The sequence below is a fragment of the Symphodus melops genome (genome assembly GCF_947650265.1).
Source record: "Symphodus melops genome assembly, chromosome: 18".
Classification (NCBI taxonomy): Eukaryota; Metazoa; Chordata; class Actinopteri; order Labriformes; family Labridae; genus Symphodus; species Symphodus melops.
In genome coordinates, this window is record NC_136708.1 from 3,885,651 (window position 1) to 3,912,444 (window position 26,794).

At 42.0% G+C, this 26,794-nt stretch overlaps 1 protein-coding gene across 1 annotated transcript in view; it reads left to right on the forward strand.

Moving 5' to 3' along the window:
* Positions 1-291: 291 nt before the first annotated feature.
* The window catches only part of foxo6b (forkhead box O6 b), a 45,913-nt gene continuing 19,410 nt past the window's right edge, over positions 292-26,794 (forward strand). Inside the window, exon 1 of the mRNA XM_079368520.1 lies at positions 292-1,617. Within this exon, the coding sequence (XP_079224646.1) occupies positions 1,120-1,617 (498 nt within the window). The 5' untranslated portion in view covers positions 292-1,119. The remainder of the gene's footprint in view (positions 1,618-26,794) is intronic.

Consider the following 26,794-nt stretch of genomic DNA (forward strand, 5'->3'; position numbering starts at 1 on the left):
AAAATAGAATAAAACCATGATGATAAGTAACAAGAGGGTGATTGAATTTGTCTTTTTTTAAAAAAATAAAATAAATGGCTGCCTTTGGAGATTTTATTGTTGGGAATATAACCACTGCCACACGCGCACACACACATGCGCTATTACGCGCACACAAACACGCACGCACACACGCCCTCCTCCTCCTCTGGAAACCTGTTTTGGAGGGAGTGACTTGATGCAGGCGGCGTCCAATTATATGGAAGCGGCACTTATTCCACTTTATTCCAGGCTACAGTTAAGTGGCTTGAAGCCGTCAGAGACACACGGGCTTGTAGTATAAAGGCACAGAGTCGGTACCCATGTGACATGTGAACGGAAAGCTCGAGACAAAGGTAGAAACATCTACCAGAGCGCGTGAGGCGTCTGGCGGCGTGCAGAGGAGACACAGAGGATGCTCTAAATCAAATCCATGAGGGCTTCTTTTTTTTTCTCCCCCTCTCGTCTCGAAATTCACGACTTCATATAAATGATTCATGAGAGCCTGTTTCTTTTTCTAAGGGAGTAATTGCGCTCGCAGTGAGTTTCAGCTGAAGCCGATCACTGACAGACACAGAGAGAGAGAGAGAGAGAGAGCTTGTAGTAAAGCTGCGAACCGAAAGAGCGTGGAGAAAATTATAAAGTCAATTAATTTGGGAGTTTGATCAGAGTCCCTGTTAACCTGCTCCGGAGCTCATCAGTCAGAGGGATCAACTGTTGCTGCAGCCGGAGCCACACAGAGACATTCTCCAAGTGTGTCCGCCGATCAGAATGGATGTTTGACCGTCACTTGGTCCTGCATGCGGCCACACATTAACATGGAAGAGAGACTCATACCGTTGTTGATGCCTAGGATACACCTTCATCTGTCCTGATGTGATGCCACATTGTTGCACTGAGGAGAATGATAATATCCCACTCTGCTGCCGGCGTTTTCCTACTGGCTGATTTTCTTTGTGTGTGAAACAAAACACATTAATTCTGTTTTCTGTGAGCAAAGGAGCAGTTTTGTTACAACTCTCCGACAGACGCCAATATTGTCAGGCTTTTTTGTTACAGTGACCTTGCCCGCTTTTGACTTCAATTCAACGGGAGATCATCATGCTGATGATGATGAAGAACAGCGGCATGGATGCGCATCAGGTTGATATCGATTCGGAATTTGAGCCTCACAGTCGGTCGCGGTCGTGCACCTGGCCGCTGCAGTTACCGGAGGATTTCCCGGGGGGAGAAGAAGTGAGCAGAGGTCTAGCCCTGGCAACGGTGAAACTGGAGCAGTACAACGTGCCCGCATGCCGGGCCGAGAGAAAAGGCGGCGCACCGGCGGAGATCAAGCACCCAGCCGGCGCCCCGGCCCCGGTCGTGGCCGCTCCTGCCTGCATGTCCGGGGCTGCGCTCGACGTGGCTGGCCAGCTGCGCAAAGCCAAGTCCTCCCGGAGGAACGCATGGGGAAACCTGTCTTATGCAGACCTCATTACCCGTGCCATCGAGAGCACTCCGGAGAAGAGACTTACCCTCTCCCAGATTTATGACTGGATGGTTCGCTTTGTTCCATATTTCAAGGATAAAGGCGACAGCAACAGTTCAGCAGGATGGAAGGTAGGCCACATGAAAGAATATTTTCACACCACATGGTGAAGGTTTAAGTGGAAAAGCTTCACTATATTTAGTCTTAGTCTGTGTCAGCAGCATAACTCTTCTGTGCATATTTCTAAACCACATAATTGACCCCTGGTCAAAGCAATTTATGTCAGTGGCGTGTCCCCGTATCACTCCTCTCTACAGTGAGGAAAGGGGCGGTGAGCTGGTCGGATAAGGTTGGATCAAGGTTCACTGAGTTCATCTTATTTAAGGATTGCAGCCTTTGAATATAGAATAAGCCACACGGAAGCAGCTGCCTCTGTGTTTTGGACAGGCAACTATTACGCACTTTGACGCATCGGTGCCCGAACCTCTACTTCTCGGTGCACTCAGGTCACACTGGGGACAACGTGTGCCCCCTTTCTGATTTGAAGCTCCCTGACTAGAGCGTCACCCATGCCGCCGGTTGGGTGCCCGGGGTTAACCGTTTGGAGCTCCCTCCCCGCCCCCCTGCTAACCAGTGCGCGCACGTTGAATTACGCACAGGCTGTGCGAAAGCATGGCACAAGGCGAGGGGTTTAAAAAGGACAATAACAAGAGATGATGACATGGGGTGTCACAGCAAACAGATGTAACTACAGATTATCCCTTAAATTCAAATTAATAGGGAGGTTAATCTAATAGATTGGTTTCTGTAATCTACTTAAATATACCACCCATCCTGCGTGAGGATTAGAGGTCTTTTGTTTCCAAGCCCTGTGCATAGCTTTCCCTCATATTGTTCTTTGTGTGTGACAAAGTTTTGATTCATCATGCCACCCTCCTTTAAACTGACAAAGGTAAAGTTGGACTACTTGCATTACATTTTTAAAGACACAAGGCTGTATTAACCTATACATGTTTGACATTTGTTAACATGTTTTACTGGAGCGACTCCAAATTGAGTTCTTTTTTTTTGTTACACGAAAAGAAGAAAGAAGAAGTGATTTTTTTTCCCCCCACCTGTGTTTGATAAGTCTTATGTCTGTGTGGGAGTTTGATCAAATGGCTGCTGGGGTCAAACACTGCAGTTAATGTGAATCATTGACACACTGCTGACTGTAACAGAGCACAGAAGTAGCCATGATAACTTCCCTCTTGTTAAACCTGACAGCAGGCTTTGACATTTCCCGGCATGGCTTCTTTTAGGCGCTTCATAAAGAAACACATCAAACAACAAAATAACAATCCGGAAGATGAAAACAGGTTCAAACACTTGCTCCATTTTCCCACCAATATAACATCGTTAGTCACATAATGGACAGATTAATGAATAAAATGAGGAAGAATGAGACGAGGTGTCTTTAGTTTTAATATTTTATTTTATATACTAACAAGCTTTTTAAGACTCTTCTGCCCACCTTCAACCCCCAAATACTTTTGTTTTTAACCAGGCTTCATGAAAAAATGGTCTCTAATGTAAAATATTGAGCTAAAATCTTCATAAACTTTATACTGTGTGTTGTCTCCCAACTCATCAAATGCAGCAAAATACACCAACCTGTGCCCGTACATTTCGAACTACGAACCTTTAGGTAACACCTCAGCACTTAGGAGGAAGACTTGTATTCCATTACTGTGTAAAATCCATCATTTAATATTTAACCTTGCTTCTTTTTGAGGTGGCGTTGCACCCTTTAAAAGCGTAGTGTCTCTGAAGGCTGGTCTTTTTCTCTTATAGATGTATTGGTTTTTTTTATGAGGATCTTGAACATTGCGGGTCGTGTGCACTCTATGACGTCGGTGGTTAACATTTGCGTTGTCTCTGTTTACACGTGAACTGCTTGTTTCGATTGCTGTTGTTATTTGATTCAACGATGTGTCCGGCACGTGAGTCCAAGACAAATGGAGAACAATAAGTGGTATTGTATGGTACCATGTGGTACGGTACGGAATGACAAAGAGAAGCATACAAGATCTGCACACCAAGAAGCTCCAGTTTAAAAGATTTATTTATATCAATAAGACTTCATGGTGTGTGGATCTTGTTAGCTTTTCTTTACCTAACTGTGTTTATCGGATCCAGCGCCCACTGAGGGAAGTGCGTTCCTTTTTGACTTATCTTGGTATGGAACGGTATCCTACTGAGTCACATTGTTTTGTATGGTATAGGTATGAAACTGAATGGCATCCTAATGCATCCTATCGTATCATATCCAGTATCCTCTGGTAGGGTATAGTATGGTATGGTATCATGTGGTGTATCGTATTGAGTTAAAGTGTATCTTATCATAGGTGAAGAGTAAGGAAACTTGTGAAATATATATATTTAATAAAGTGTGTAATTCTTAAAAACCAAAAGTGGTCTTTTAACTGTGCATCATTATTTCAGTGTCCGAGCAGAACCAAATTGGAAACATTTCACAACGTTAAAAGCATCATTTTTTTTGCTGGACATCTAAGATTCCTTAAATGAACTTGACCACATTGTCAGTTTGATTGTACGGATTTTTCTCGTGCAAAACTGGCACGATGAAAGGTAGCTAGATGTCCTATGTAGGAGAACAGGACCGCTGACCAAGATATCGTATCGTTTGGTAGGTTAGGAGCTCGAGAGCCACAGGAAACTTGTACAGTTATTCCCCGAGCTGAGTGGCACTGCTTATGACGAGTAAGCTGAACATCATGTGTAAAATCGATGAAGCTCCCTTTAAAGATTCTTCAAATGCTTTTCAAGTGGCATTTTTCTTTTCAATGTGTGTTTTGCTTTCCTGGCACAGCCCGACGATTGGAGGAACACAGAAAAAAAAAGGAAACACGGGTTGCAGTGGGATTAACAGGCATTTCACACCATCTGCGTGTTTGACATTGAGTTGATCCAAAATCCTCTATCTGCTTCCCTCTGTCATGTTATCATATCCTTACAGCATTTTCTCGATAAGTGCCATTGTCTCCCTTTCTGTTTCTTCCTCTCACTCACACACGCTTTCTCTCCCCGCTCCAACATCTCATTTGGCTCAATTCCAGCTTCCAGTTGAGTACTATTAAGACATAGATTAATCTAAATATAATCAACATTTGATTTAGGTCTGAGCTGAGCAGCAGCATCTACCACAGTCCAATCTTTATGTTATTGGGAGTGGGGGCGGCGGGTTACGTTGGATTTATAGTGTGGGGCTTAAGTCCCAAGGCCTTGTTTGTGTTGTCCAGCTCTGATACCTGCTCCTGTTCTCAGCTTTGCATGGAGGATTTGATTGGCCGGTCTGGCAAAGGAGCTGATTGGTGGAGAGAGAGCCTTTAAATCGAGGCTGAAAACAACTTGATTCGAACATAAAAAAACAACACACTGCTAAATAACAGCAAAAAAAATAGGGCAAAGGAGAGAGGACACACACTCACACGAGCGCACACACGCACATGCTGGACTGTAATAGTTACAGTAACGTTGGTTTTAATGAGATTTGAAACGCGGAGGTACGGGGTCGCTCACAAACACAATCGCACACTTGTACAGTAAGTACACACATTCCTGTATGCTTCGGCTTAGATCGAACAGCACTTGAGGACAAGAGGGGGAGGTTGTTGTGGGTGATGGGGGGCATGTATGTGTATGGATGGGATGAGTGGGAGGGAAATAAGATCCAGTCAAAGTCTTGCTATTAAAAGCAGTCTTTAAGAGCTGTTGTGTAATCCTGTCTGAGAGCTGCTGCTCAATTCAGCCGCTGGGCTCTTTGTCTTCATCTGGGCCGGCAGCTTCCCCTGCCTCTTAATACCACACACACACACACACACACACACACACACACACACACACACACACACACAAATTCTCACACACTTTACTCGCAACACGTTCAGGTGTCATTCAATTGTTTGAGTGTCAGGCGCTAAGGCTGCGTCACTGTTTTGGATTCCTTTCACATGTTCAGATACTTTATATATATAGAGAGATTTGTCAGATTATGGCCGCAGACATAAACACATACACTTTTTTATTTGAGCAACTTTAAGACTTCTTTAAGTCTGCACAAACCAGGAATACCTTTCTACCAGTGTGCGTCAACAAACACATTTTCCAAACATATGTTACGTAGTGTTGTTACGTTGGAAACCCTGATTAAAGTTGCAATCAACAATCAACCCATCATCAGTTTCTCGCTCCTATTCTTCAACTCGTGTACGCTTCTCGAATGAAGAGCAACAGAATCAAATTGCCAGTAAGAGTAAATTAAAAACACAACAAAGCGGTGCGATGAGTGTTAAAATGGATCACAAAGATCAAAGGATGAAGATGAAACATTACCCTTCGTTAGCCAATGTTAGTGAGCGTTGTAGTTTATAGGGGGAACTACATTATCTAATGATGGTGGCTGCTCTTCATACACAAGGGATACAAATGGATGCTATGCACTCCATGACACCGGCTACTGAAGCTTTTTGCTTAGCATTAGCTTGGTCTGAAAGATGTTAATAAACTTCAGGTATTACTTAAGTTCTATATTTTTTAGGGTTGTATTCAGTGGTACTATATTTAAATTATTTGAATTTCAAGTAATTACAGGAAAAGCAGGCTAATGATTTTACAGGGATTTGTGCATTCCAGTGTTGATCCCTGGTGGTGGTGGAGGGTAATAATGTGAAACAATTAGAGCTGTCACCATCAACTAGTCATTCACGATTAAATTCAGGTCTGCAATTAATGCATTCATTTTTTAAATCACAATTAATCATATGCTATTTGATCCCTGAAAAAGACTGACACTGCTCCAAATGTGAATTTATCATTTCACTATCTCAGTCATGTCAAAAGTAAAACCCACCTCATAACGTCAAACGTCACTTTTTTTTTACCTCTTCTTTGAGCTGTTTCATTTACTTCCTTTTTCCGTGGTTAAACCGTCTGTTAAACATTTTGAAAACTAATAATGCTTTAGACATTAACTGCAGACTTTGTCTTGAAACACCAACACCAGTGAGTTCCAGACGTGTTGGACCGACTTTTATGACACAGAGGTCCCCGGTTTGATATGTACACAAGTGTTCAGCATAAACACACTTGTACATATGCACACTGTGTTGCTTTAGCATCTTGCAGGAGAGTGAACATGATGACTGTGTGCGTATTTCTCTGCCTGTTGTTCAGTAATTGCGGTCAAGTGTTTGGGCCATGTTTGTTATTGCATCTGAGGTAGGAGGCTGTGATTGGTCATATGAAGTGAGTTCAGTTCTGTAGGTGGTCACGGTGGTGGTGGTGGTAGTGATGCGGGGGTCTGCGCTCACACACACACACATACACACTGTTATGTTCATTTCACAAGTGTCTCTGCGTGGGAATGGATGTGCTGAGCTGTGGCCTGTCTGCAGGCTGTACTGTACACACATTCAGCAGCAGGCAGGCAAGCATGCAGGTGGAGGCTCACTGACCCTACCTGAAGGCTTTACAAATGTTACAGGCACATCGTGGGTGTTTGACTGTTCTAATCAAGACTCTGATATAATGAGCACACAGCAAGATGCTGCAGTACAAAGGATAACACTTTAAAGTCTTTAAAGAGCAACTAAACATGCTTTAGCATAAGCATGCCTCCTTCACACATTTAATGTGGAATAAAGAGCGTGTAGATGTAATTTACTAACTAACTAACATTTAGTTAAGCATCCAACAGCTTAGAGATGTCAGAAGTGTTTATATGAGCACACATGCAGTACTGAGTTGACTGTATATATAATGAAAACAGATAAGATGTAAAAATATTACTGTGTAAAATTTATAAAAAATAACGCAATTAGCTAATGAGACAGAACATGTTTATTTTCGTACCAGGTTATAAACGTGTTTCTGTACAGGGGATTTTTTTTTTACATGGGACCCAGTGGGGATTCCTTCCTTTTTGAGCCAGCCTCAAGTGGACAATCACGGAACTGCAGTTTTATAAATATCCTTGTTGACTTTGGATTTCTCACTGGAGGTTACGGCTTGGTTCATTATCTTTGTTTCTCTGAAGCCTCTCCTCATTTGTGAGGCTTATTAATACATAGAGTCAAAATGATACACCATCAGCTGCCTGACCGGAGATCTACCTTTGGAGAATTTCAGCTTCCCCTCCAATGTAAATTTACTAAGACGCTCTTTTCTTCTCCCTCTGACAGTTACACTAACCCTCCTTATTGTGTGGTATGTATCGTATGATTTACACTCAAAAGGGAAGTGTACAGTGAGCAGTCCATATGATTTTTCCATTATATACAGAAGAGAAAATTTTTTTCAAAACCTGGAGGACCACCAAGAAAGTTGCAGAGTAATCAAACTTAATCAATGCCCCCCCCTCCAAAAAAAAAAAGTCAGGACTCCAGGCCCACCCTGGGGGTTCTGTGCTTCACTTTGAGAGTCGCTGATTAAACAAGCCAGCAAAGGACGTGAAAACAAAGCTACAGAGTGAAGACAGAAAACGTGCTTCTTTTGATGGCCTTTGAGGAGGTTGAGAGAACATTTGTAAAGTGACACCCGTTACATCATTTTACATTCATATACATCGAAAGAGTTAAATAGCAGCAGGTTAACTTTTTGGAGATTACATTGTTGGGCTTTTGTGCCTTAGTTGTACAAATAGGAAAGTGGACAAAGTCAGAAATCAGGGAAGGAGAGAGTGGGGAACAGCATGCAAGGAAGCAGCCACAGGTCAGATTTGAACCCGGGCCGTCAGCCTAAAGGACTACAGCCTTCACACATGGGGTGTGCACACCAACTTTAATAACACAAAATACACGTTTTGTGATGAGTGTCCTTAGGAGACTAAACCTGTGTCGTCTGTTTGCAGGAGTGTCTTTCTTTGAAACATTTTATTTATTGTGTGAAATAAATAAATACAAAAAAACGAATATTTATATGTCTTGTATGAATATGCAGAAGACAGAGATGTTATCAATTTTTAAAAGATGTCATTCAGCCCTAAAACAATAGACTGACCTTACTCGAGGTTTGCGTGCCTCATTTAATATCCATGATTACTGAGAGTAAAAGTGGATCTTTACCTCTTATGCCTTTCTAATCTGTTCGTAATACATCCCAATGCACTTCACGTAAAGTATTGCCACCCACGCCGGCCTTCACCTTGTTCTGTTGAGATTCCACTTCCAGGAGATGGAGAAGGAGAAAAAGGTTGAGTGGCACAGAGAGACAGACAGAAAAAAAAAAAAAAAAGAGGAGGCAAGGAGACATTTTGAAGAACAAGGTATTATTTGTCCTGCCAATAAAACCCTTTTTTGAATTGGATTCAGAATTGAGTGGGAGAGGGAGAGAGGCGGAAAGAGAAAAGATAGAGCGAGTGCGAGAGTGGTGGCGGTGGCCCCTGCTGCTGAGCACATTGATAGCAGCCTTAATGCCTGTGATGCTCCAGCGCCAGCCGAGACAGAGGGGAATTGGTTGGAGATGGTGGAACAGGCTTAGAGGGTTCCCTGTGCCAGCCGGCCTGGCGCTGGCTCAACAGAAAGCCCTCTGCACCACTACACAGTTATTGTTATTATCACAAAGGCCCAGCAGAAGGAGAGGCAGCTCTCGAGTTGGCGGGCTTGGCGCTGGGTTAACCGGGGGCGGGGAATGGGAAGAGGAATTTGGAAAGCGAAGGGGGTTGGTTGTTGAATATGAGACTATGCTAAAACTCATCTGATCAGCCTTTGAATGGAGAGAAAACAGTTGGGAAGTGTCGTTGAGGGCTTGAATGGAAGGAGGCCATGCGGAGATGGACAGATTTTGATCCGAAAGAATCAGCGTCCTTGTCTGTGGATGCCGAGCTACAAAAAGCTTTTTGAATAGAACGCAGGCAGATATCACTTCAATCTGGAGAAGGGCTGAGATGTAAACAAGGGATGCACCGGCAGTGGAGGCGGGGTGTTCACTGCTTAAATGAGTCATCGTGGTTGGAATAGAACATAATATTCTCGCCCTCAGCCCTCACACTTCAATCAGTTGGAATAAATCAGCTGGAATAAAATGTTGAGAAACGCTCTGCAGACGGAAATTCCAGAGAGAAAACTGAGTCCAGACGCACAACAGTCAGTCATTCCGGCAGGCAGGCGGATCTCGGGAACCGTGCCTGGTGGTGTGTCGTAAAATGTCGGCACAGTTCGCATTCTCTCCGTGGTGTCGACCAGACCTCAGGGCTTCAAAATGTTCTGGTGTTTGGCTCGGACGATGAGCAGAGCACAAGTCAACTAACATTGAGTCCTCGTTGCTCACTGTCAGACTGTGACTCAGGAACAGGTCAGCACGTAATGTAGTTACACTGTTAACAAGGCCTTTAATGACCACACCAGGGGCTCTCTGTCATCTCTGCTCATTTCTTACACTTTTTTTTTCTGCCTCGCATGTTCGCTGTCTTTCTACCAGTCATCACAGCTATGTTTGACTTCTTTGTGAGAACCATGCTTTGGCATTTCAGAGACGTGGTTGGAATCTGCTGCTTCTCGTGGCAGCCATTTATTCCCATGCTCTATACAACAAGAACATTGATTCAGCTGGTTATAAACACACACTGAACAATCCTGCTTAATTCACCTATCGGACATTTTTAATTGCATGACACACAATGAGGTTGTGTTTTCTTTCTTTCACAGGAAGTCATTGATTTACATCCATTCACACACACACACACACACACACACACACACACACACACAAATGATCTTAAACATGCATGTTGTCATGCAGGATGTAGACACCCTGAACATATCTTCCTAACATTGTAAATTGCATGATATTATTGTACCCTTCGTGTCAGAGAACAATCCGTCTACATTTATATTCTTCACATTAGAAGAATCTTTAAAGGGGCACTGATGGCCTAGTGGTCCGATTGTTCCCCATGTTCAGAGGGTCTAGTCTTCAAGGTTGCCATCCTGGGTTCAGGTCTGACCTGAGAGCTCCTAACTCCCCATTCTCTTTCACCATGTCTTACTGAATCTACAGTCCCCAATCTAAAGAAGCCACTTTGTTCACAGCTATTGTATTTGCTTCAGCTGCTACAACCCAACAAGCTAACATTCAGGTGATATAAAAATCCATTTAAAGACCCTTGACCACTTCTGAGTTTTGCCATAATAGTAAAATTATCGTGTGTTATGCATTTATTTTAAAGTTACTTTGTGCCTTGATGTAAAGCAGTGCAGTGTGCTTAAATTACCTTCTGTAATAAGAAAACTTTGACAAATAGTAACTACAGTCACTTAATAAAAAATGAATAAATAAAAGCTGAATACTTTGTGTTCAACTCATGAATCAATGAATGCCACTGCTTTAACTTGCAGGTGATTATGATCTTGTTTCTGATCGGCTATAAGTTTCTGATTCATTAACAGTCATGGAAAATGTATTCAAAAAATTCCAGCCTTGAAAAATACTCTTCAAAACTCCAAGAAGCTGTTTGAAATGCAGCTCAAATCTTTCCAAGATTAGTAGGTAATTGAAAAATCCTCCTTGAATTTCTGTAATTATTAACTTCGACCGTGAGCAACAATGTAAAGCAGACCAATAAAACATTTTGAGAGTACGTTACAAATCACTACATGGATATGAATTAATTACAAGGAGTTACTTTTGAAATACAACCATCCTAACAATCCACATCCATCCATCAGAGCAGCACCAAAATGATTATCATCCCGCTGGAATCACAGGGAAAATGTTATAATGTAATCATGCATCTGAAATTGCACTAAATTTTAATGTGATTAATGACACAGTTACTTCATAAAGTATTCAAACCTCTAACTTTCTGCATATTGTACTCATTAAGCTATGCACCAAATTTTAATAAATCATCATGCACTCACAGTGTGTTTATAATGGGCTTTCCATGCCTTATAATGCCTTATGAGCACCACTTCAAGTAATGTGTTGCCCTGATTTTCACTGCAAATGGGATTAGTTTTTGAGTTCCTGCATGCGCTAAAATGGGTTTGATAGAGGTTTGTATGGATCTGAAGAATCTGTGTGTGTGTGTGTATGTTTGTGAGCGTGCATCTGCTCTTGTTGTTGTGGAGCTAGGCCTGATGGGAGTCCAGGTCCGGGGGGTACAGCTCTAGTTAATAATTCAGATGAGGCTCATTATCAAGGCAGCGCAGATCTCTCTCTGATTCCACCTTAATTGCAGGCAGGATGTGCCTCTCAGACACTCTCAAAGTCACTCCCCCTCCTGTCTGCAGCTGCAAACGACTACTGCACACACACACACACACACACACACATGCAGATCTCCACTACTTCTCCTCCAGACCTCACCTCTTCACAGCCGTTCCCCTCGCTGAGATCAGGTCAGCGTGAGCAGGTGAAAACGGACATTTGGAGATGAGTAGATAAATCCCACTCAGAGCTCATGACTATCGCAGAGTATCGACTCCAAGGCCAAGCACGCGCTCTCGTAATGAGTCGCTTACATTTTTAATCAGATCTTCATGAGGGTTTTCTCCTGTTGGAGGGCTAAGCAAACTAAGATTGATGGGAGGTAATCATTCAGAGGACAGCGGTGCTGTGATTAATGCTGCAGGAGAGTGAACCTCTCAGCGCCGAGCTGGATGACCCCGATCACGGCTTTTCAACCTCAACTTTTTCTGTCAAGCCCAAGTGTGGAGAGCGTGTGAACACAAGAGAGCTGCCGCTGCTTGTGTTGCATTTAAATAATGGCATGGTATTTCACCTGTTGTTCAGAGAGTTCCTACAGGTCGATCAAGATCAAATTCAGTCACAGATTCCAGTCGCTGCATGCAAATCTCATCCGCTGATAATTACACCTATAATTAATTAATTAATTCAGAATTCACTCATGGTTTAAGATTCTTCTGAGAGATTTTTTTGGTCATTCTTAGATGGGAAATGTGAATGAACAGTAGCATTTAAATAGTATTCTTACTCCCTCAAATCGATCTAGAAATGATGAATGGACTTCTGTTTTTCATTGTGGAGCATCAAAGTTGAGTTTTTATTTTTATTTTCTAAACAGAATCTCTGCACAGTAGAAAACAAGACAATACACAAACTGGTCTCGCTGGACTTTCTGTTCTTAAAGTTGGTCTTTGATCTGCGACTGATTTTGAATTGACCAGAAAAAGTCAATGACCCTGGAACATTAATGAGTCAAAGAGGGGAGCGACAACATGAGAGCTGGGACTCTCATTAGTCTATGTTCGTTTGGATCCTTTCTGGGTTGGAAAATGTGAATTATACAAAGGGAAGCATGGACCACCCCAAACACTTTTCACACACATCAGATTTGTTTCTATATTGTGCATCAAAAGCTATTTAGAGAACATGTAACGTTTGAAAACTTTCCAATCGTAAGAATTTCTTAACTATTTCTAAACTCTGAAGACTTGTTTGAATAAAAAATGTCTATTACTCCAATAGTCGAGTCCTTTAAAGTCGTTTCTCCTTTTATCCTGCAGATAGTCCTTTGAAAAAACATCCTATCACGTGAACCTAACAGGGAACTCAAGGACTAACAAGGCTTCTAATGCTGAGTGTACAGTCCTGACATCGAGTCCAATTCATTTCATAAACTGAATCATTCTAAACTTTCACATTATCGATTTTTGGAAGACGAAAAACAGTAACAAACAGATCTTCAGTCCTTTCAACTTAAAGTTAATGTAACATACTTTTGAGAAACACATGTCATCTAAACATGTAAGTATCCTAACATTAGCTCATTAACACTATGAGCAAGCCATATCGCTAATGTACATCATGTCATTTGTTAGGAATTATTTCATAAAACAGAGTTGTTTCTAACAGGGATCATGATTGTCTCACACAAATTAGCCTTCAATTTTCCCAATAGGTGTTAAATATATTTAATCCCTGTTTATAGATCATGTACTCCATAGCTTTACAACCATAGACTGTAAATATTAACGGACCAAGACTGAGGCTCATCTGCAGCAGCCGCCATGTTGGAAATCCTGCTTCAATGTAACTTTCAGTCCACCGAAAGACAGGCTGAGCGCTGGAGCTGAGGCGGGTTTTAAACCTCTTGCCAAATCATAACATTGCACCCACCTTTCAATCAAGTCAGCTACGCGCCTAACTACGGACAACATGTATCAAACAGAGTCGTCTAAAAACAATTCACCCGGTTCAATGTGTGCCCATGACAACAACTTATCAGACACATTTCATTTTTTTGAACCAGGCTGTAAACGTTTTAGTTTCTGGCTTTTCTGCCTCTGGTGTGTATGTGACTTCCGGTGTTCCTGGAGCCAGCCTCAAGCAGACGCTCAAAGAACCGCAGCATCTCGCATCTCTGTCAGTCATTTTATAAAAAACCATCACCATAAAAGGTTGTGGTTCAGCAGGGAGAAGCCAAAGATGTGAGAAGTTTTTACAGTTATCAAATGATTGAATCACAGTTGTAATGAGCGAACCTTGTCCTGAAAACACGAGTGGTTTGGTTAGCAATACATAAGTCTGATGAGTGAAATACAAGATTGAGGGTAGAGTATTTTTAGATTCATGTATAAAAAGATGCTGAAAAAGTTTCATTATTTGAGGGAAATGTAACCTTGTGGTTGCAGGGCATATTGGTTTAGAAGCTACACTTCATCATTTTACAGTGTTACTATCAATCACCATTAAAACGGTTGTTCTCGGTGTAGTTCAGTCGTGTTCAGGTGATGTTCAGCATCAATCAAGTCACATTCATTTGCAGGCAATTGAATCCATTTTCACTGAAGATGTCTGTAATTGCTCTTTGATCATAGTTGATAAAAGACGGTTAAAAATGAAAGCCATTAGTGCCTTAAGAGTGGGATCATTTCCCGTGTTTTAACCAGAGTTATTTGCTCATTTTCTTTGTGAAAAGTCTGTTAGAGCAGTCGCTACAGTCGGGAAGGTGTCTGCTAATGATGTCAAGTTCAGCGCCGACACAGAAAAAGAACACGTCTACTGTCTATTGTCAGCACAAAGAAGGGTCAGGGAAGAGTATTTTCACTTAATGAATATTCATCAGTCCAACGGCATATTTGGACAAATTACAATAAAGACCCCTCAAGCTGGAGCTGAGTGGAAATCATTCACAATCTAGTCCTTTTGGAGATTATTAATCAACGATCATTTACTAGCTGTAAGTCAGGGGTAAAAAGATTCATGTTATGGTATGGACGGTGGGATCAGATAATTTGTGTGTGGGTGTGTGTGTGTGTGTGTGTGTGTGTGTGGTGGCTTTCTGAGGGCAGTCCAGGAGGCAGTCAGAGGTTAGCAGCGTAAGACGGCCTCTCCTTGGATTTCTGTGTCAGTTTGATGAAAATAGGTCAGGATTCAGAGCTCAGCGTTTAGCATTCTACCCATGTGACGACTGACGCCGAGCTTGACGACAGCTAGCCTCGAATGAACTCCAGACTCTCTCAGTCTCTGTTCTCCCCCCCGCCCCCCCCCACTCCAAACAACACCGCCCCTCTGCCTTCCTCCATTCCTCTGTAATCTAAACTCTGTCCTGTCACTCTCTGTCTCGCTGTGGCTTCCATCGCTTCGAGCTAACGTAAAATTCAAATCTGTGGCCGTAGGTTGATCTTGCTCCTGCACAGAAATTGCTCTTAAATCTACAATTGTCTGCGTCTGGTAGATTTTATTAGATTTAGATGTGCTTTTGAGTATTGTCGTCCCGCTTTCCTGAGAGAAAATAGATGTGCTGCAAAGTTTTATGAGGATAATATTTCAACCGTGGCCAGCAGTGACCTAGCTTAGCATAAGGTCCTCAGTAGGTTCGGTCACCACTCGAAAGGCTTGATTTATTATTCTCCCGCAGAGCTTGCCCTCATCTCTCATGACTGCCACACTTTAAAACTTACTCTTTTAAAGGTGAATTCACTTACAGAGGAGCCACTTTAGCTACATCTGAGTCACAGTAACCACCTTTAGCATGAGGAGAATTGGCTGCAGACAAATAATGGGTAACTATAACGCTAACAGCAAGAGGAGATAAGTGAAAAGACTGCTGTGAGGTCAATTCTGTTAAAGGAATTTTCTGATAAGGTTGATCTGTGTCCAATCAGATTACTGAAACTGACAAAAGGTTGTTTCATTGCCTTCAAATCACCGCCATGGTTGCCTGGAGGAGGTTGGCTGTCTAACTGGGATATTAGCCAGCAGCTGATTTAGTAACACAACTAATGTCATTACGAATGTTTGACTTGTTGCCATTTAGCTAACGTGAGTTTTGCTCTGTAAGCACAATTGCTTATCAGACGTTCGCTGAAAAGCAAGAAAACAACAATTTCAAGGTAGATTACATCAAAATGTGATCATATAATTGGGCGTTGTTGATATGGGCTAGACCAGGATTTTATTAGAAAATAAAAATGTTTAAATAAATATAGCGATATAAATGATGTTAAATGTCCAATTTTCAATATTTGCCATCTTAATATACAAGGAATTAAATGTTCTTTTCAATATAGGTGGGTCCCTGCCAAAGGCTAATGCTTTATGAGGTCCTTGGTTTGTGAACGTCTGGTTTAGATCATGACTACTTTATAGTGCCACGGCTACTGGACAGGTTGCATTAACTGTCACTGAGTGGATTCACAATTCCTAGACTACACATCCTTTTCTGTTTCACCTTTTTTTTTGAGAGTTAGCTCATCTAACTCTTTCAAGTTAAACTATTTATACTTGCTTTTTTTTTTAAGGGTTCAGAACGTTTAAGTTTAAGTGTGAGGAGTGTTCAGGTTGGATAAATTCATTGGATGCAGATGTTGTAAAATACATAAAAAATTGTGATTGTGACATAACCGAGCAGGTCTTTAAACATCACAGGTAGGTTCACTTTTTCTCAAATTCTGTTGAGGAGTTCATTATACCAGATACTGAGAGGATCTGTAACCGTAAACTGCAGCACTAAGTAAAGTGTGATGTACTGTTTGAGTCTATTGTTTGGCTTTTTCTTTTAAAGGATCTCTTTGTTGCACCCACTGCTCTATGACTCCTGACTACATCAGCAAATCGAAACTATGAACTAGAGGAGATTTTCTAAAAATGGCACTAGAGGGTTAGATAGATCCTCAAATTTTAGACTAAATGCCACTGAAAAACTGGAGTTAGGCTAAAGACAAAGCCGGATTATAAGGATGCAGTGGTACAGTAGGTAATGGGTCAAATGGGGCCAAACACCAAACTTTTGCCCGTGGCCTCTAAAAAGGTTAATGCGGCCATGCTAATAACAAACTGCAATGAAAGTAATAATGTCTGTTTACTCCTGACAAGAGGACCAAGGCTGTTATTATGTTTGCCCAGCTGTACAGTACACATGTTTTGGGGGTCCTCCTTGTGCTTCCTCCTTTGCCTGCATCCACCTTGTGAAGCGTTCGACTGCACCTCGCTCGCTGATTTATCGTCCCTCGGAAAAGTCTGACTTCATCAAATCCTTGATACTGCTAGTCATATATACCGTCTTTGATGAGTGCCACCGAAGTCGATGTGTGGATTTAATAGCGGCATTAATCTGCCCGCGTAATGGTGTTGTTGAGTAGAAGGTGGTCACCACAAGATGCAGCACTAAAAGATGAGTTATGAGCCCAGCCGGCGAACGATGAAAGGGCAAAATGCAAAGCAGCTTGAGAAGTGGAGGAGAGTGGTGGATTATACAAGGTCTTCCTATACTGTGTTCACACGAGAGTGGTGTGTGTGTGTGTGTGTGTGTGTGTGTGTGGGGGGGGGGGGATATTGACTGGAGCTCGATACTGAACAGGATGTGAAATGTAGTCAGTAGCAGGTTGTTATCAGTCGCTAGGTGTTGCTTAACACGTGCAACGAGGTGACATTTTATTTCTGCTAATTTATTGAAATCACACAATAATTGATTCTCTTGTGACATTTGATCGGAATAAACAAGGATACTTCTTTTCTCATCTTTTTATAACCCTTCTCCGCTAATGAGCCTGAAAAATGCATCCTGACTAATTTCCATACACGTTATTTTCCAAGACAATTAACATGTTGGCAGGTAATTTTCTTGTAGGCCCGGAAAAGACTGTGTGCCACATTTCATTGAATGTGGTTTCAGAATTCAGTTGCACCAGAAATCATGATCAGCTTTTATCATGCAATCTGTCAAAGTGTTACATGTTGAAGTTTAGTGTTATAAATTAACATTTTTATGAGCAGCCGTGAGAAGTATGCATTTTTTGGGGGGGGGGATTTTGGCACCTCCTGTGGCCAAAGCAGTTTACATTTTATGTTTCTGCTGATTCTGACCTGTTAATGTTTTTGTGTAACCTCGAACAAAAAATCTCTCATCTTTTAACTAGCGGATGTTCAATCCCCCTCTTGAATAAAGCAAACAAAGAATCATCCTGTCTTGTGCGGCACTTCAGATACTGTGACAGACATTCAAAACAACTTATAGAAAAAGTCTTCTCACTGATGGTCTGGTTTGCTTTCGATGTCATGCAAAGGCATCATTCTCTGTATACGATGCAACTGTCCCATCTCAACAACATGTTAGGTGTCCAGTCTACCTCCCTCCATCCCACAGAGCACCCCCTACAGGCCAGGAGCTCTTATACATTAAAAAGGCTTGATTTGTAGTATTTCTTTATTTGCAGTTCTCTGAATTTGTGTTTGTGTGTGTTTGACTTTGTATCGTTAACATGAATGCATTTATTTTGGACATTTACATGTCTGGATGTTTAGAAAAGTCCATCTCACTGCTGTAAAATCTTTTTACCCTTAAGAATAAAGACTTTCCTCCAAGGTTCGACTCAACATTAAACTATTATTTCAACCAACATGATGGTGAGTTTCAAAACCTAAAACAAGTAGTTAGGAGTGGAAAAGAAAAGTAAAAATGGACAAATTATGTTAACAACATGATGCAAATAGAGAGAACAGATCCATCAGACGGACACTAAAAGGTATCTCAACACAGGTTCAATATAGATTGATCTTATTTTGAAAAGATTGGGCCTTTGGCTCAGTCCGTAGAGCAGGCATGCAAAGCCTCCAGTCCTCAACGGTCGCTGGTTTGTCTCCCGACCTGTGAATATTTAGTGCAAGACATTCCCTCCCTCTCTTTAGTTGTTTTAGCCAACAAAGGTAAAGGCCCAAAAATATCTAAACAATAATAATAATAATATAATTGCAGAAACGGTTTTCTAGGATTTTGTGTTTACATTTTTTAACATGACTTGAACATTGATCGATAGAGCAGCTCATGTTCCACTTTCTGATTTATCTGAAGAAATCCTTTTCTTTTTTTTTAGTGGACTTTGATCTGAGTGTCCTGTGATTCTGCATCAGACGGGTTATTGACATAATAAAGCATTATCACTGTGCAGCCTCTCTCTGGAGTTATTGACAGGCGTGATGGCGACAGTAATGGAGCTGATGGGAGGACAGAGGAGGACAGGACGCTTGTGGTTGCGTGACTGAGCCGTGCACGGTCCTGTGTGTGTAATTCTCAAAAGATGGTTATTAAAGACGCTGCTCTGACTGAGGCCTTCCATCCGCTAGGTCCCTGCACTCCCTCTCTCTCTCCCTCGCCTTCCACGCTCTCCCTTTCCCTCTCTTCCCCTTTCGCTCTCCGTCTCTGCTAATGATCTGCTCCGCCTGTCGCTGCCTGGCTGACTGATGCCCACTGACAGCCTCACTCATGCGGAAAGGCTGCACCCCTCCTCCCCTACACACATACACACACACACACACACACACACACAAAGTCCCACATAGGGTAATGAACTCCTACACATCCCAACATTACATATTTGCTATGCATGTGTGACACACATGCCACATGCACGCCAGCTTGCGTAAGCGCTCACGGTGAGACGGATAGATATGCATTAACAAATCACGCCCATTTGTTCACTCACATGTCAGCAGACATATATGTAGAGCAGAGGACAAACACACAAACAGTCCACGCACTATGGCACTCATCTTACACTCTGTAGCATCCTCATGGAGCAGCCGGCTTTCCGTCCATGCATTTTTATGCAAATGACGACATATTGAATGAGACAGGCTGAATGGAAAGTGGCACATTTCAGTGAAATGTGCGCGCCGACACAAAATAGTTTTTCTGCTTGCTTGAGGCAGAAAAGTTGATAAAGAAATAATTTACTAATAAACAGGGCTGGGGGTGTATTCATATGAATGATGACGCAGCTTTGGCCTGAAAGGCTTGATGGGCCTCGGTCTCTACCGTCAGTGTTCAAGACGTGAGGAGTCTTTTTAATGCGACTTCACAGAGGGAAGCTGCACCCTGATACATTAAGTTTGTCTTTTTAATATCTTTAAGTGTTGTTTTTTTTTTAAGATAGTGCTGCAACTGTTTATTGATTGTTAATGTCAACTGTTTCCAGCTTCTCAAATGTGAGCACCTCCTTTGCTGTCACATGTATGCTGAGCAAAGAAAAAAGCTATTTGAAGAAGCAAAAAAACAAAAAACAGAAAAAACAGTTCTCGTCTGTTATTACCATGTGACTTGGAAGCCTTTAAGTAAGAATAAGTCGTAATCAGGAAATATAATTAATAATCTGAGTGGCTGGGGCTCAGCTGGTCATAGTACAACTGAAAGGTTGGGGGTTTGATCCCCAGCTCCTGCAGCAACATGACCATTTATTATTTATTGTTCTGACTAAAGGACGCTCCCGTAGATTTTTTTTCTCACCCTTACCGCAAACAATGGAATTATTTTTTTCACTTAAATTTGAAACGACACAAGCGAAGACATTACCAGGCATTTTGCTCTTAATTAACAACTTTGTACTGATTAGTTACTAAAACAAATCAACAACCTTTCTTTGGAATAAGCACAAAAGAACACCAGTGAGTTATTATTATTAGTGCACACATATTTGCAGACTTTCACAGGCAAATGGTTAAAAGTATTTTAGCTCATCTTTTTTAATATCCACATCTGGGCCAAAAGTTCATAAAAGTCAGCCTGGAAAAATGACTATCTGAACATGACAGGTAGAGTATGTAGTCATCCACTTAAGCAATTACGTAATCATCAGCATTGTGCCGCCAACATCACTTTAAACCAAACACACTTGTCCTGTGAAACTTTAATAAACTTTTCTGCTAACATGAACTGACAGCACATATTTATGCATTCAGAGTAACAACGTATCTGAGAAACAAAGCAAGTTGCACCTTATAAAATCTCACTTTGGATTCACTCGACACTCAGATTTGGTTTTCATTGTCAACACTAATACAGATGTTTAAGAGCTGCTGGTGGGTGAGATAATTCTCTTAATGTAAGATGTTTTTATGCACATATCAGCCGATCTGAGACGAAGCACTAAACACTTCAGCTCAGAAAGAAATCACTGCTGCTTCCCTTATATTTAGCAACACCTCCAGATTGCAGCTCGTGGATGTTCCCTACTTTCTCAATAAAAATAACAACAGAGAATCTCTTCGCTTTCATTAGAGTGAGCTCGAACTCTATCCAAGTATTCTCCTGCTGCTCTTGCTCCTAATTACTAATTGGCCCTTGCTAACAATAAACAGTTGTGCATATGGAAATGTGATCAAAATAGCATGGTAATTTATTCCCATGGACATCACATGCTGTATTGATTCTTTTTTGAATCAATCCATTATATTTCACCTGAAGACTTATTAATATTTAATATGTAATAAAACAGGGCTGTATCTAAAGCGTGCTGCACTCAGTCTCGTCTCTGCCTCTCAGCATCAGCGGCCTGCCAGGGGACTTTGAGGGAGGTAAGAAATGAGGTCAGTAAGCAGCGCTGTGATGCAGGGCGACACCCCTGGGCTCCCCTCGGTCCCCGCCTGCACACAGCCCTCAATCCCCCAGCTGATGGCTCAGCCCTGCCATCACACTCAGCCGGGGTTACGCAAGGCTCCACGAGGCCTGCCGGCTCTGGCACAGATTCGATCAGGAGACGCGGTCAGGTACTTCACTGCAGTGTGGATGGAAGCTAAATGTGAGACCGTTACAAAGCACTACAGACCATTACTTCTCTCAATACAAAGTGTCTATCGTCTCATAGCCCACATCTTTAAGGATCTATGATACATAACTGAAGGTTTTAAATTCTTTATAGGTAAGCCGGTCCTAACAGCAACTTAAGGGATGTCAGGCTGTGAAAAATCTCCCTTACTGGTGAATAATAATGGCCGAGTTATTAATTAATGCTCATAACTTTTTCACATTATAATGGGCCATCAAGCCACGAGTTATAAATTATGATATGTCATCAATTAAAGGTAGCGTGTACATTTATTTACAGTTTTCCATAAAGTTTGGAGCGCTGCAGAAAAAAGAAGTTTGCTTCAGTAAATTAATAAAAATTGTTTTTACAACATTGGAAACCAAATGTTGTTACGGTAGGTCTAAGGCATATCCATAAACAATGTTCAAAGACTTACACTCTGGTAATATAGTGCACGTTGGTCTGATTTAATGTAAATAGTAAAAAAAAATAAAAAAATCAGTGAAACATGTTGATATTGTGCTTTTGTCAGAGTAGAGTCACAAAGTGTCAGTGTACCTGTAATGCTCCTTTTCCTGTGGAAATAACTACACAACTATATGTGTGTGATGTTGTGACATATAGTGGTCTGTGATAGAGTGGTGACCAGTCCAGGTTGTGCCCTGCCTTTTGCCCAATGACAGCGGGGATCGGCTGCAGCCCCCTGTGATGCAGAATGGGTAAAACACGATGGATCATGGATGGATTGACCAGCCGAACTTAGAGGGCATAAATCACTTTTTTTAACTTTTCATACAGTTGTAGGTTGTCATGGGTTAAGATTTTTCTATTCCACGTCAAAGAAGTTTAGAGATGTCTCTTTTTGACATTCACACTTATGCACAATTGAAACCTCCAATTAAGCGTGCGTAAGCAGCATGATGAAATCCACGGCAGTGAAGGGCAACAAGCAGGAAGTCAGAGCAGGAATAATATTGTAACAGAAGCTTCTTGTAGCTTTCTGTCCTTCAGAAACATATTCAAGGCTAAATGTGCACAAAAGAAAAGAGCTATAACTAAAAGATTGACACTCACATAAACATCCCACGATTTCAAAAAATGGAACCCATTTCCATTTTGTTTCAATTAACGGGACATTTTCAAACTTTGTTAGCTGCAGTCGGACCGTGGACGGCGGTGAAGTTAGTTCTCAGTTCAACGAAACGCGACGCCGCTGCTTAGATGTGCAGCAGGAACAACTTCAAGCCTCTAATGAAGTTTCTTGTCGACTCTTTGAAAGACTGAACGTTCTGCTATACTCCACCCCTCAGCTTCCAGCTTGACCCCCCTTTTCACTCACACATACACACATATGCAGACGCTCAAACACACACACACACACACACACACACACACACAAACACACATTCCAGCATCCCCATTAGCAATTCATGAGCGGCGTCTCATTAGACTTTAAGTTTTACCATAGGCCTCTGAAGTATATGGCAGGAGCGGTTATTAATATTTCATAGTTTCCCATTGAGGAGCTAAAAACGAAGTCGACCCGCTTCCGCTACAAAGTGACTTGCGCTCCTCTTTTTTTTTCTCGTCTTCAACTTCTTTTTTACCCCCTCTTTTCCCTCTTCGTTAGACTGTCTCTCTCTTCCCCTCTCTTCGCCGTTCGCTACTCTGCCGCCGCCGCCGCCGCTTCCTCGCTTTTCCGATCCTTCTCTGCCACACAGACCTTAACTCAAACTGACTTAATTGGGCTGTCTTTGTTCTGGGAAATGTGGGCATACCTTCCCCTTCTCCCCATCGGAGAAGAGAAAAGAGAAGTAGAAAGTGAAGAGGGGAGGGAAACGACAGAGGAGGTGGGAAACGATGGAAGAAAAACCTGAGTGAACCCACGATTGCTCTATGAGTACTCCCTGTGCCATGCTCCGGTTAGGGGGGCAAAAGGGTGGAGGGGTTGGGGGTAGGATGGGATAATGTGAATGTGTGTGTGTGTGTGAAAAGAAAGATGGGGAGGGGGAGTCTCGAGGGTTCATGGGGTGTCTGTCAGACTGGCAGACAGGAGCTCTGCCCCCGAAACAAACCCATGCATGAATAAGTCAATAAAGCCATGTCTGTGCGGTGTGTGTGTGTGTGTGTGTGTGTGTGTGTGTGTGTGTGTGTGTGTGAGAGAGAGACAGAGTGAAGGGAGGGAAGAGCATCAGATGAGGAAGAGGCTGATGAGGCTTCTTGTTTCCCAGCGTCTGTGACAATGAGACAGACGCCACATTCCCTCACAATGAGAAACAGACCGAGGGAGAGGAAGAAGAGACGAAGACTGATCAAATCCAGAGCGAGGCAGAGGAGCACTTTGAATTGGTTGGGACAGTTACAGCATGTTTGCACGCTGCAAGGAAATTTGTTGGAGGGGAAAGTATGTGGGAACAACAGCAGAGGGCCTCAAACTGAGACGTGAACTCGAATGAACCTGGCTGAACGCCACTCAAAAACCCCTTTCTTCTTCTTCTGTGAGAAAAATTGATAAAGGTCTATATTGTGAAAATATATCATCACAAACAGTCGTCTCAGTGATGTCATCCCACGGTTTCTACAAGCTGTTAGGAAGCTTAAGCACATTTGCCGCCATTATGAAAATGCAGCTTTTGACTAACTCACTAACTAACTGAGAAGCACTCTAAGAGGTGGAGTTGAGACGGGTGAAATGAATACCTTGGTTGTTAAAAGAAGCCCATCTGGCTCGTCTAGATCACCATCTAGTTAGCATATAGCAAACAATGAAAACAACACTAACAAAGACGACAGTTGCGGGGGAAGTATCAGGACTTAGTTAACGGCCATGCTCCGATTTATGCCTAATTATGCATAGCTCTTAGACTCAGTATGACAAAAATGATTGCATTGTAAAATATACAGTCTTCACTGATTGTCAAACAGGCATTTTAATAGGGGCTTTAATGGGGATTCCTCGGTTTATGGAGCCAGACTCAAGTGTCATCCAAAGGGACAGGATTCCCCTTCATTTCCCCGTCATTCACTAATGCTTTTCAAACGGAAGACGATTTGGTGCCTACATTACAAAAGCAGCTCTTAATGATGTTTGGTTGATGGGGCAACCAAACACCGGGATGTTAATCCGAAAGACCAGAGGTTGAGCTCAGTAGAAGACCAAAAGTTTGAATTATCTTACCGGTGTTGTATTTTTAACAGCGTCTACGTCCTCAGATTTATTGATTTTTGTCCAACAACAATGAAGTGCAGAACAATAAAGTCTTAAGTCTATTGGTGTGGCCAGGCACTACTACTAATTTAGGATGCCAAAAATATAGTTAAAAGACAAAGTCGCTAACTGGATTGTTACCTAAAATCACTCTTGCTACATCTTTTTCTCGACATGCCTCACAATGTGCACCATGTCTTCATCAAAGTCGATTAGTTTTGGCGCCGAAGCATTATTCAAAATGCTCCAAAAAATACTAGGAATAGATTGAGGAGCCCAATTACTTGGTCAAATTTAGTTCGAAACGATCACGGTCTGCGCCAGAATTACACGCCAACTCTGACTTGTGGTTGAACACGGGTTTAAAATAGTAGTTTTCTGGGTGAAAAAGAAATAGATGTCAGGCAGAATGTCCTAAAGGCTCATGGAAACTTAAGTGCTGCCTTCATCAAGTGATTCAGTCGTGCTTACTGAAACCAAAAACATTTTTGAAATACGTTTTGGCTGAAGGAAATGTGGTTTGTACGAAACACAAGTTAATTTTCGTAACAACTATCATGATGCGTGGTCGCATGAGAGATGGAAATTTCATATAAAAAACTAGGATTCTATACATAAGAAACCAGTAGTTGGAATTTACTCCTGTTAAAACACAAGAACTCTGGAGAGGTCAAAGACGGATGATGAATAAAAAGGTCATGCTCAGTGTCTTCCTGATTGTTCTACTTTGATTCATAAGTTAGTTTAAAGGTGCTGGATGGGCTTGGGTTCTTGCTCATACCTGGCTCAACAGATTAGTGTCTTTGTGTCGTCGTGTGTTACAAAAACATAGTGATTAATTTGAACAGCACATTTTAACCCCAGATGGTTGCGTCACAACACAACAGCAAACTAACCAATCAGGGATCAGTAAAACAGCGAACTTGATTCGAAGCTTGATCCAAAGGTTAATATGCTCGTTGAAGTTTGAAGATGTTTCACTTCTGCTCCGAAAGGAGTCTTCAGTTTTTAACTTTGTGAAATGTAAACCTCCGCGGTGACTCACTTCAGCTCCGTCCACCAGAGAGTTTAGCTTTGTATTTACCATGACCTGGATGACTGTGAACCTACAGCACACACACAGCTGTTTGATATCCTGCAATGCAAATGATTATTTCAGCCAATGGAATCTGTTGGCTTCGGGAGGATTGTCACTTTACTGTCCCTCGTTGGAATATTTACTTTAACATGTTATCCTTCCAGACAATCTCCCTATATTGTTGTCAGAAACTGTGAATACAATTATGAGCCAGTGTCAAAAATATTAGTGGATGTACTGGACTGTGAAGGCCTAGTACCCTGCAGTGAAAGCGTACAGAGGTGACGTGCTGATGACGTTTTAAAACACTTCAGTCATTTACAAACAAGAGGATCCATAATGAATAAACTGGAATCATCCTTTAAATTTGAATCGATAGGAGGACATCAAGGCAGTTCAATTGATGGCAAAACTCATAATAACACTTCAGTACAAATACACTAATTGTGTATTGAGGTTGTGGTGATGCACTCTTCACACATGACAAAACCTGAGGACAAAATCAACGCTCATTGTTTAATCTCTGTCTCGTCTTTCATGATCGTCGGAAGTCAAAACTATATTTGCACCGAAACTCGATGAACTGTCGAGCCCCAGTGTTCATGATCATTGGACATCTTAAAATGGTGAAACTCATCGCTGATCTGAACTCCAACAACAGGAAGTGAAATGTCTTAACTAACATTTGAGAATCTGTCTTAATTAGCCAGGTTCAGGTCAGGTGACAGAGGGGGTCGGGGGAGGAGGGGGGGTAAGAGCTCTATAGCTGTTTATTTATAGCATCTCTGCTTTAATAGCTCCCTTGGCACATGTGTACACCTCAGTGTGACGAACCAGTCCGACACAATGAAAAGAGTGATTTAATAAGAGCCAATGAAGTCGGAGAAAGAAGAAGAAGAAACAGGGAAAGAAAAGAGATGTGGAGGAGGGAGGGGGGAGGGAAGGGTGAGACGGTGACACATTGAAAGAAGTGG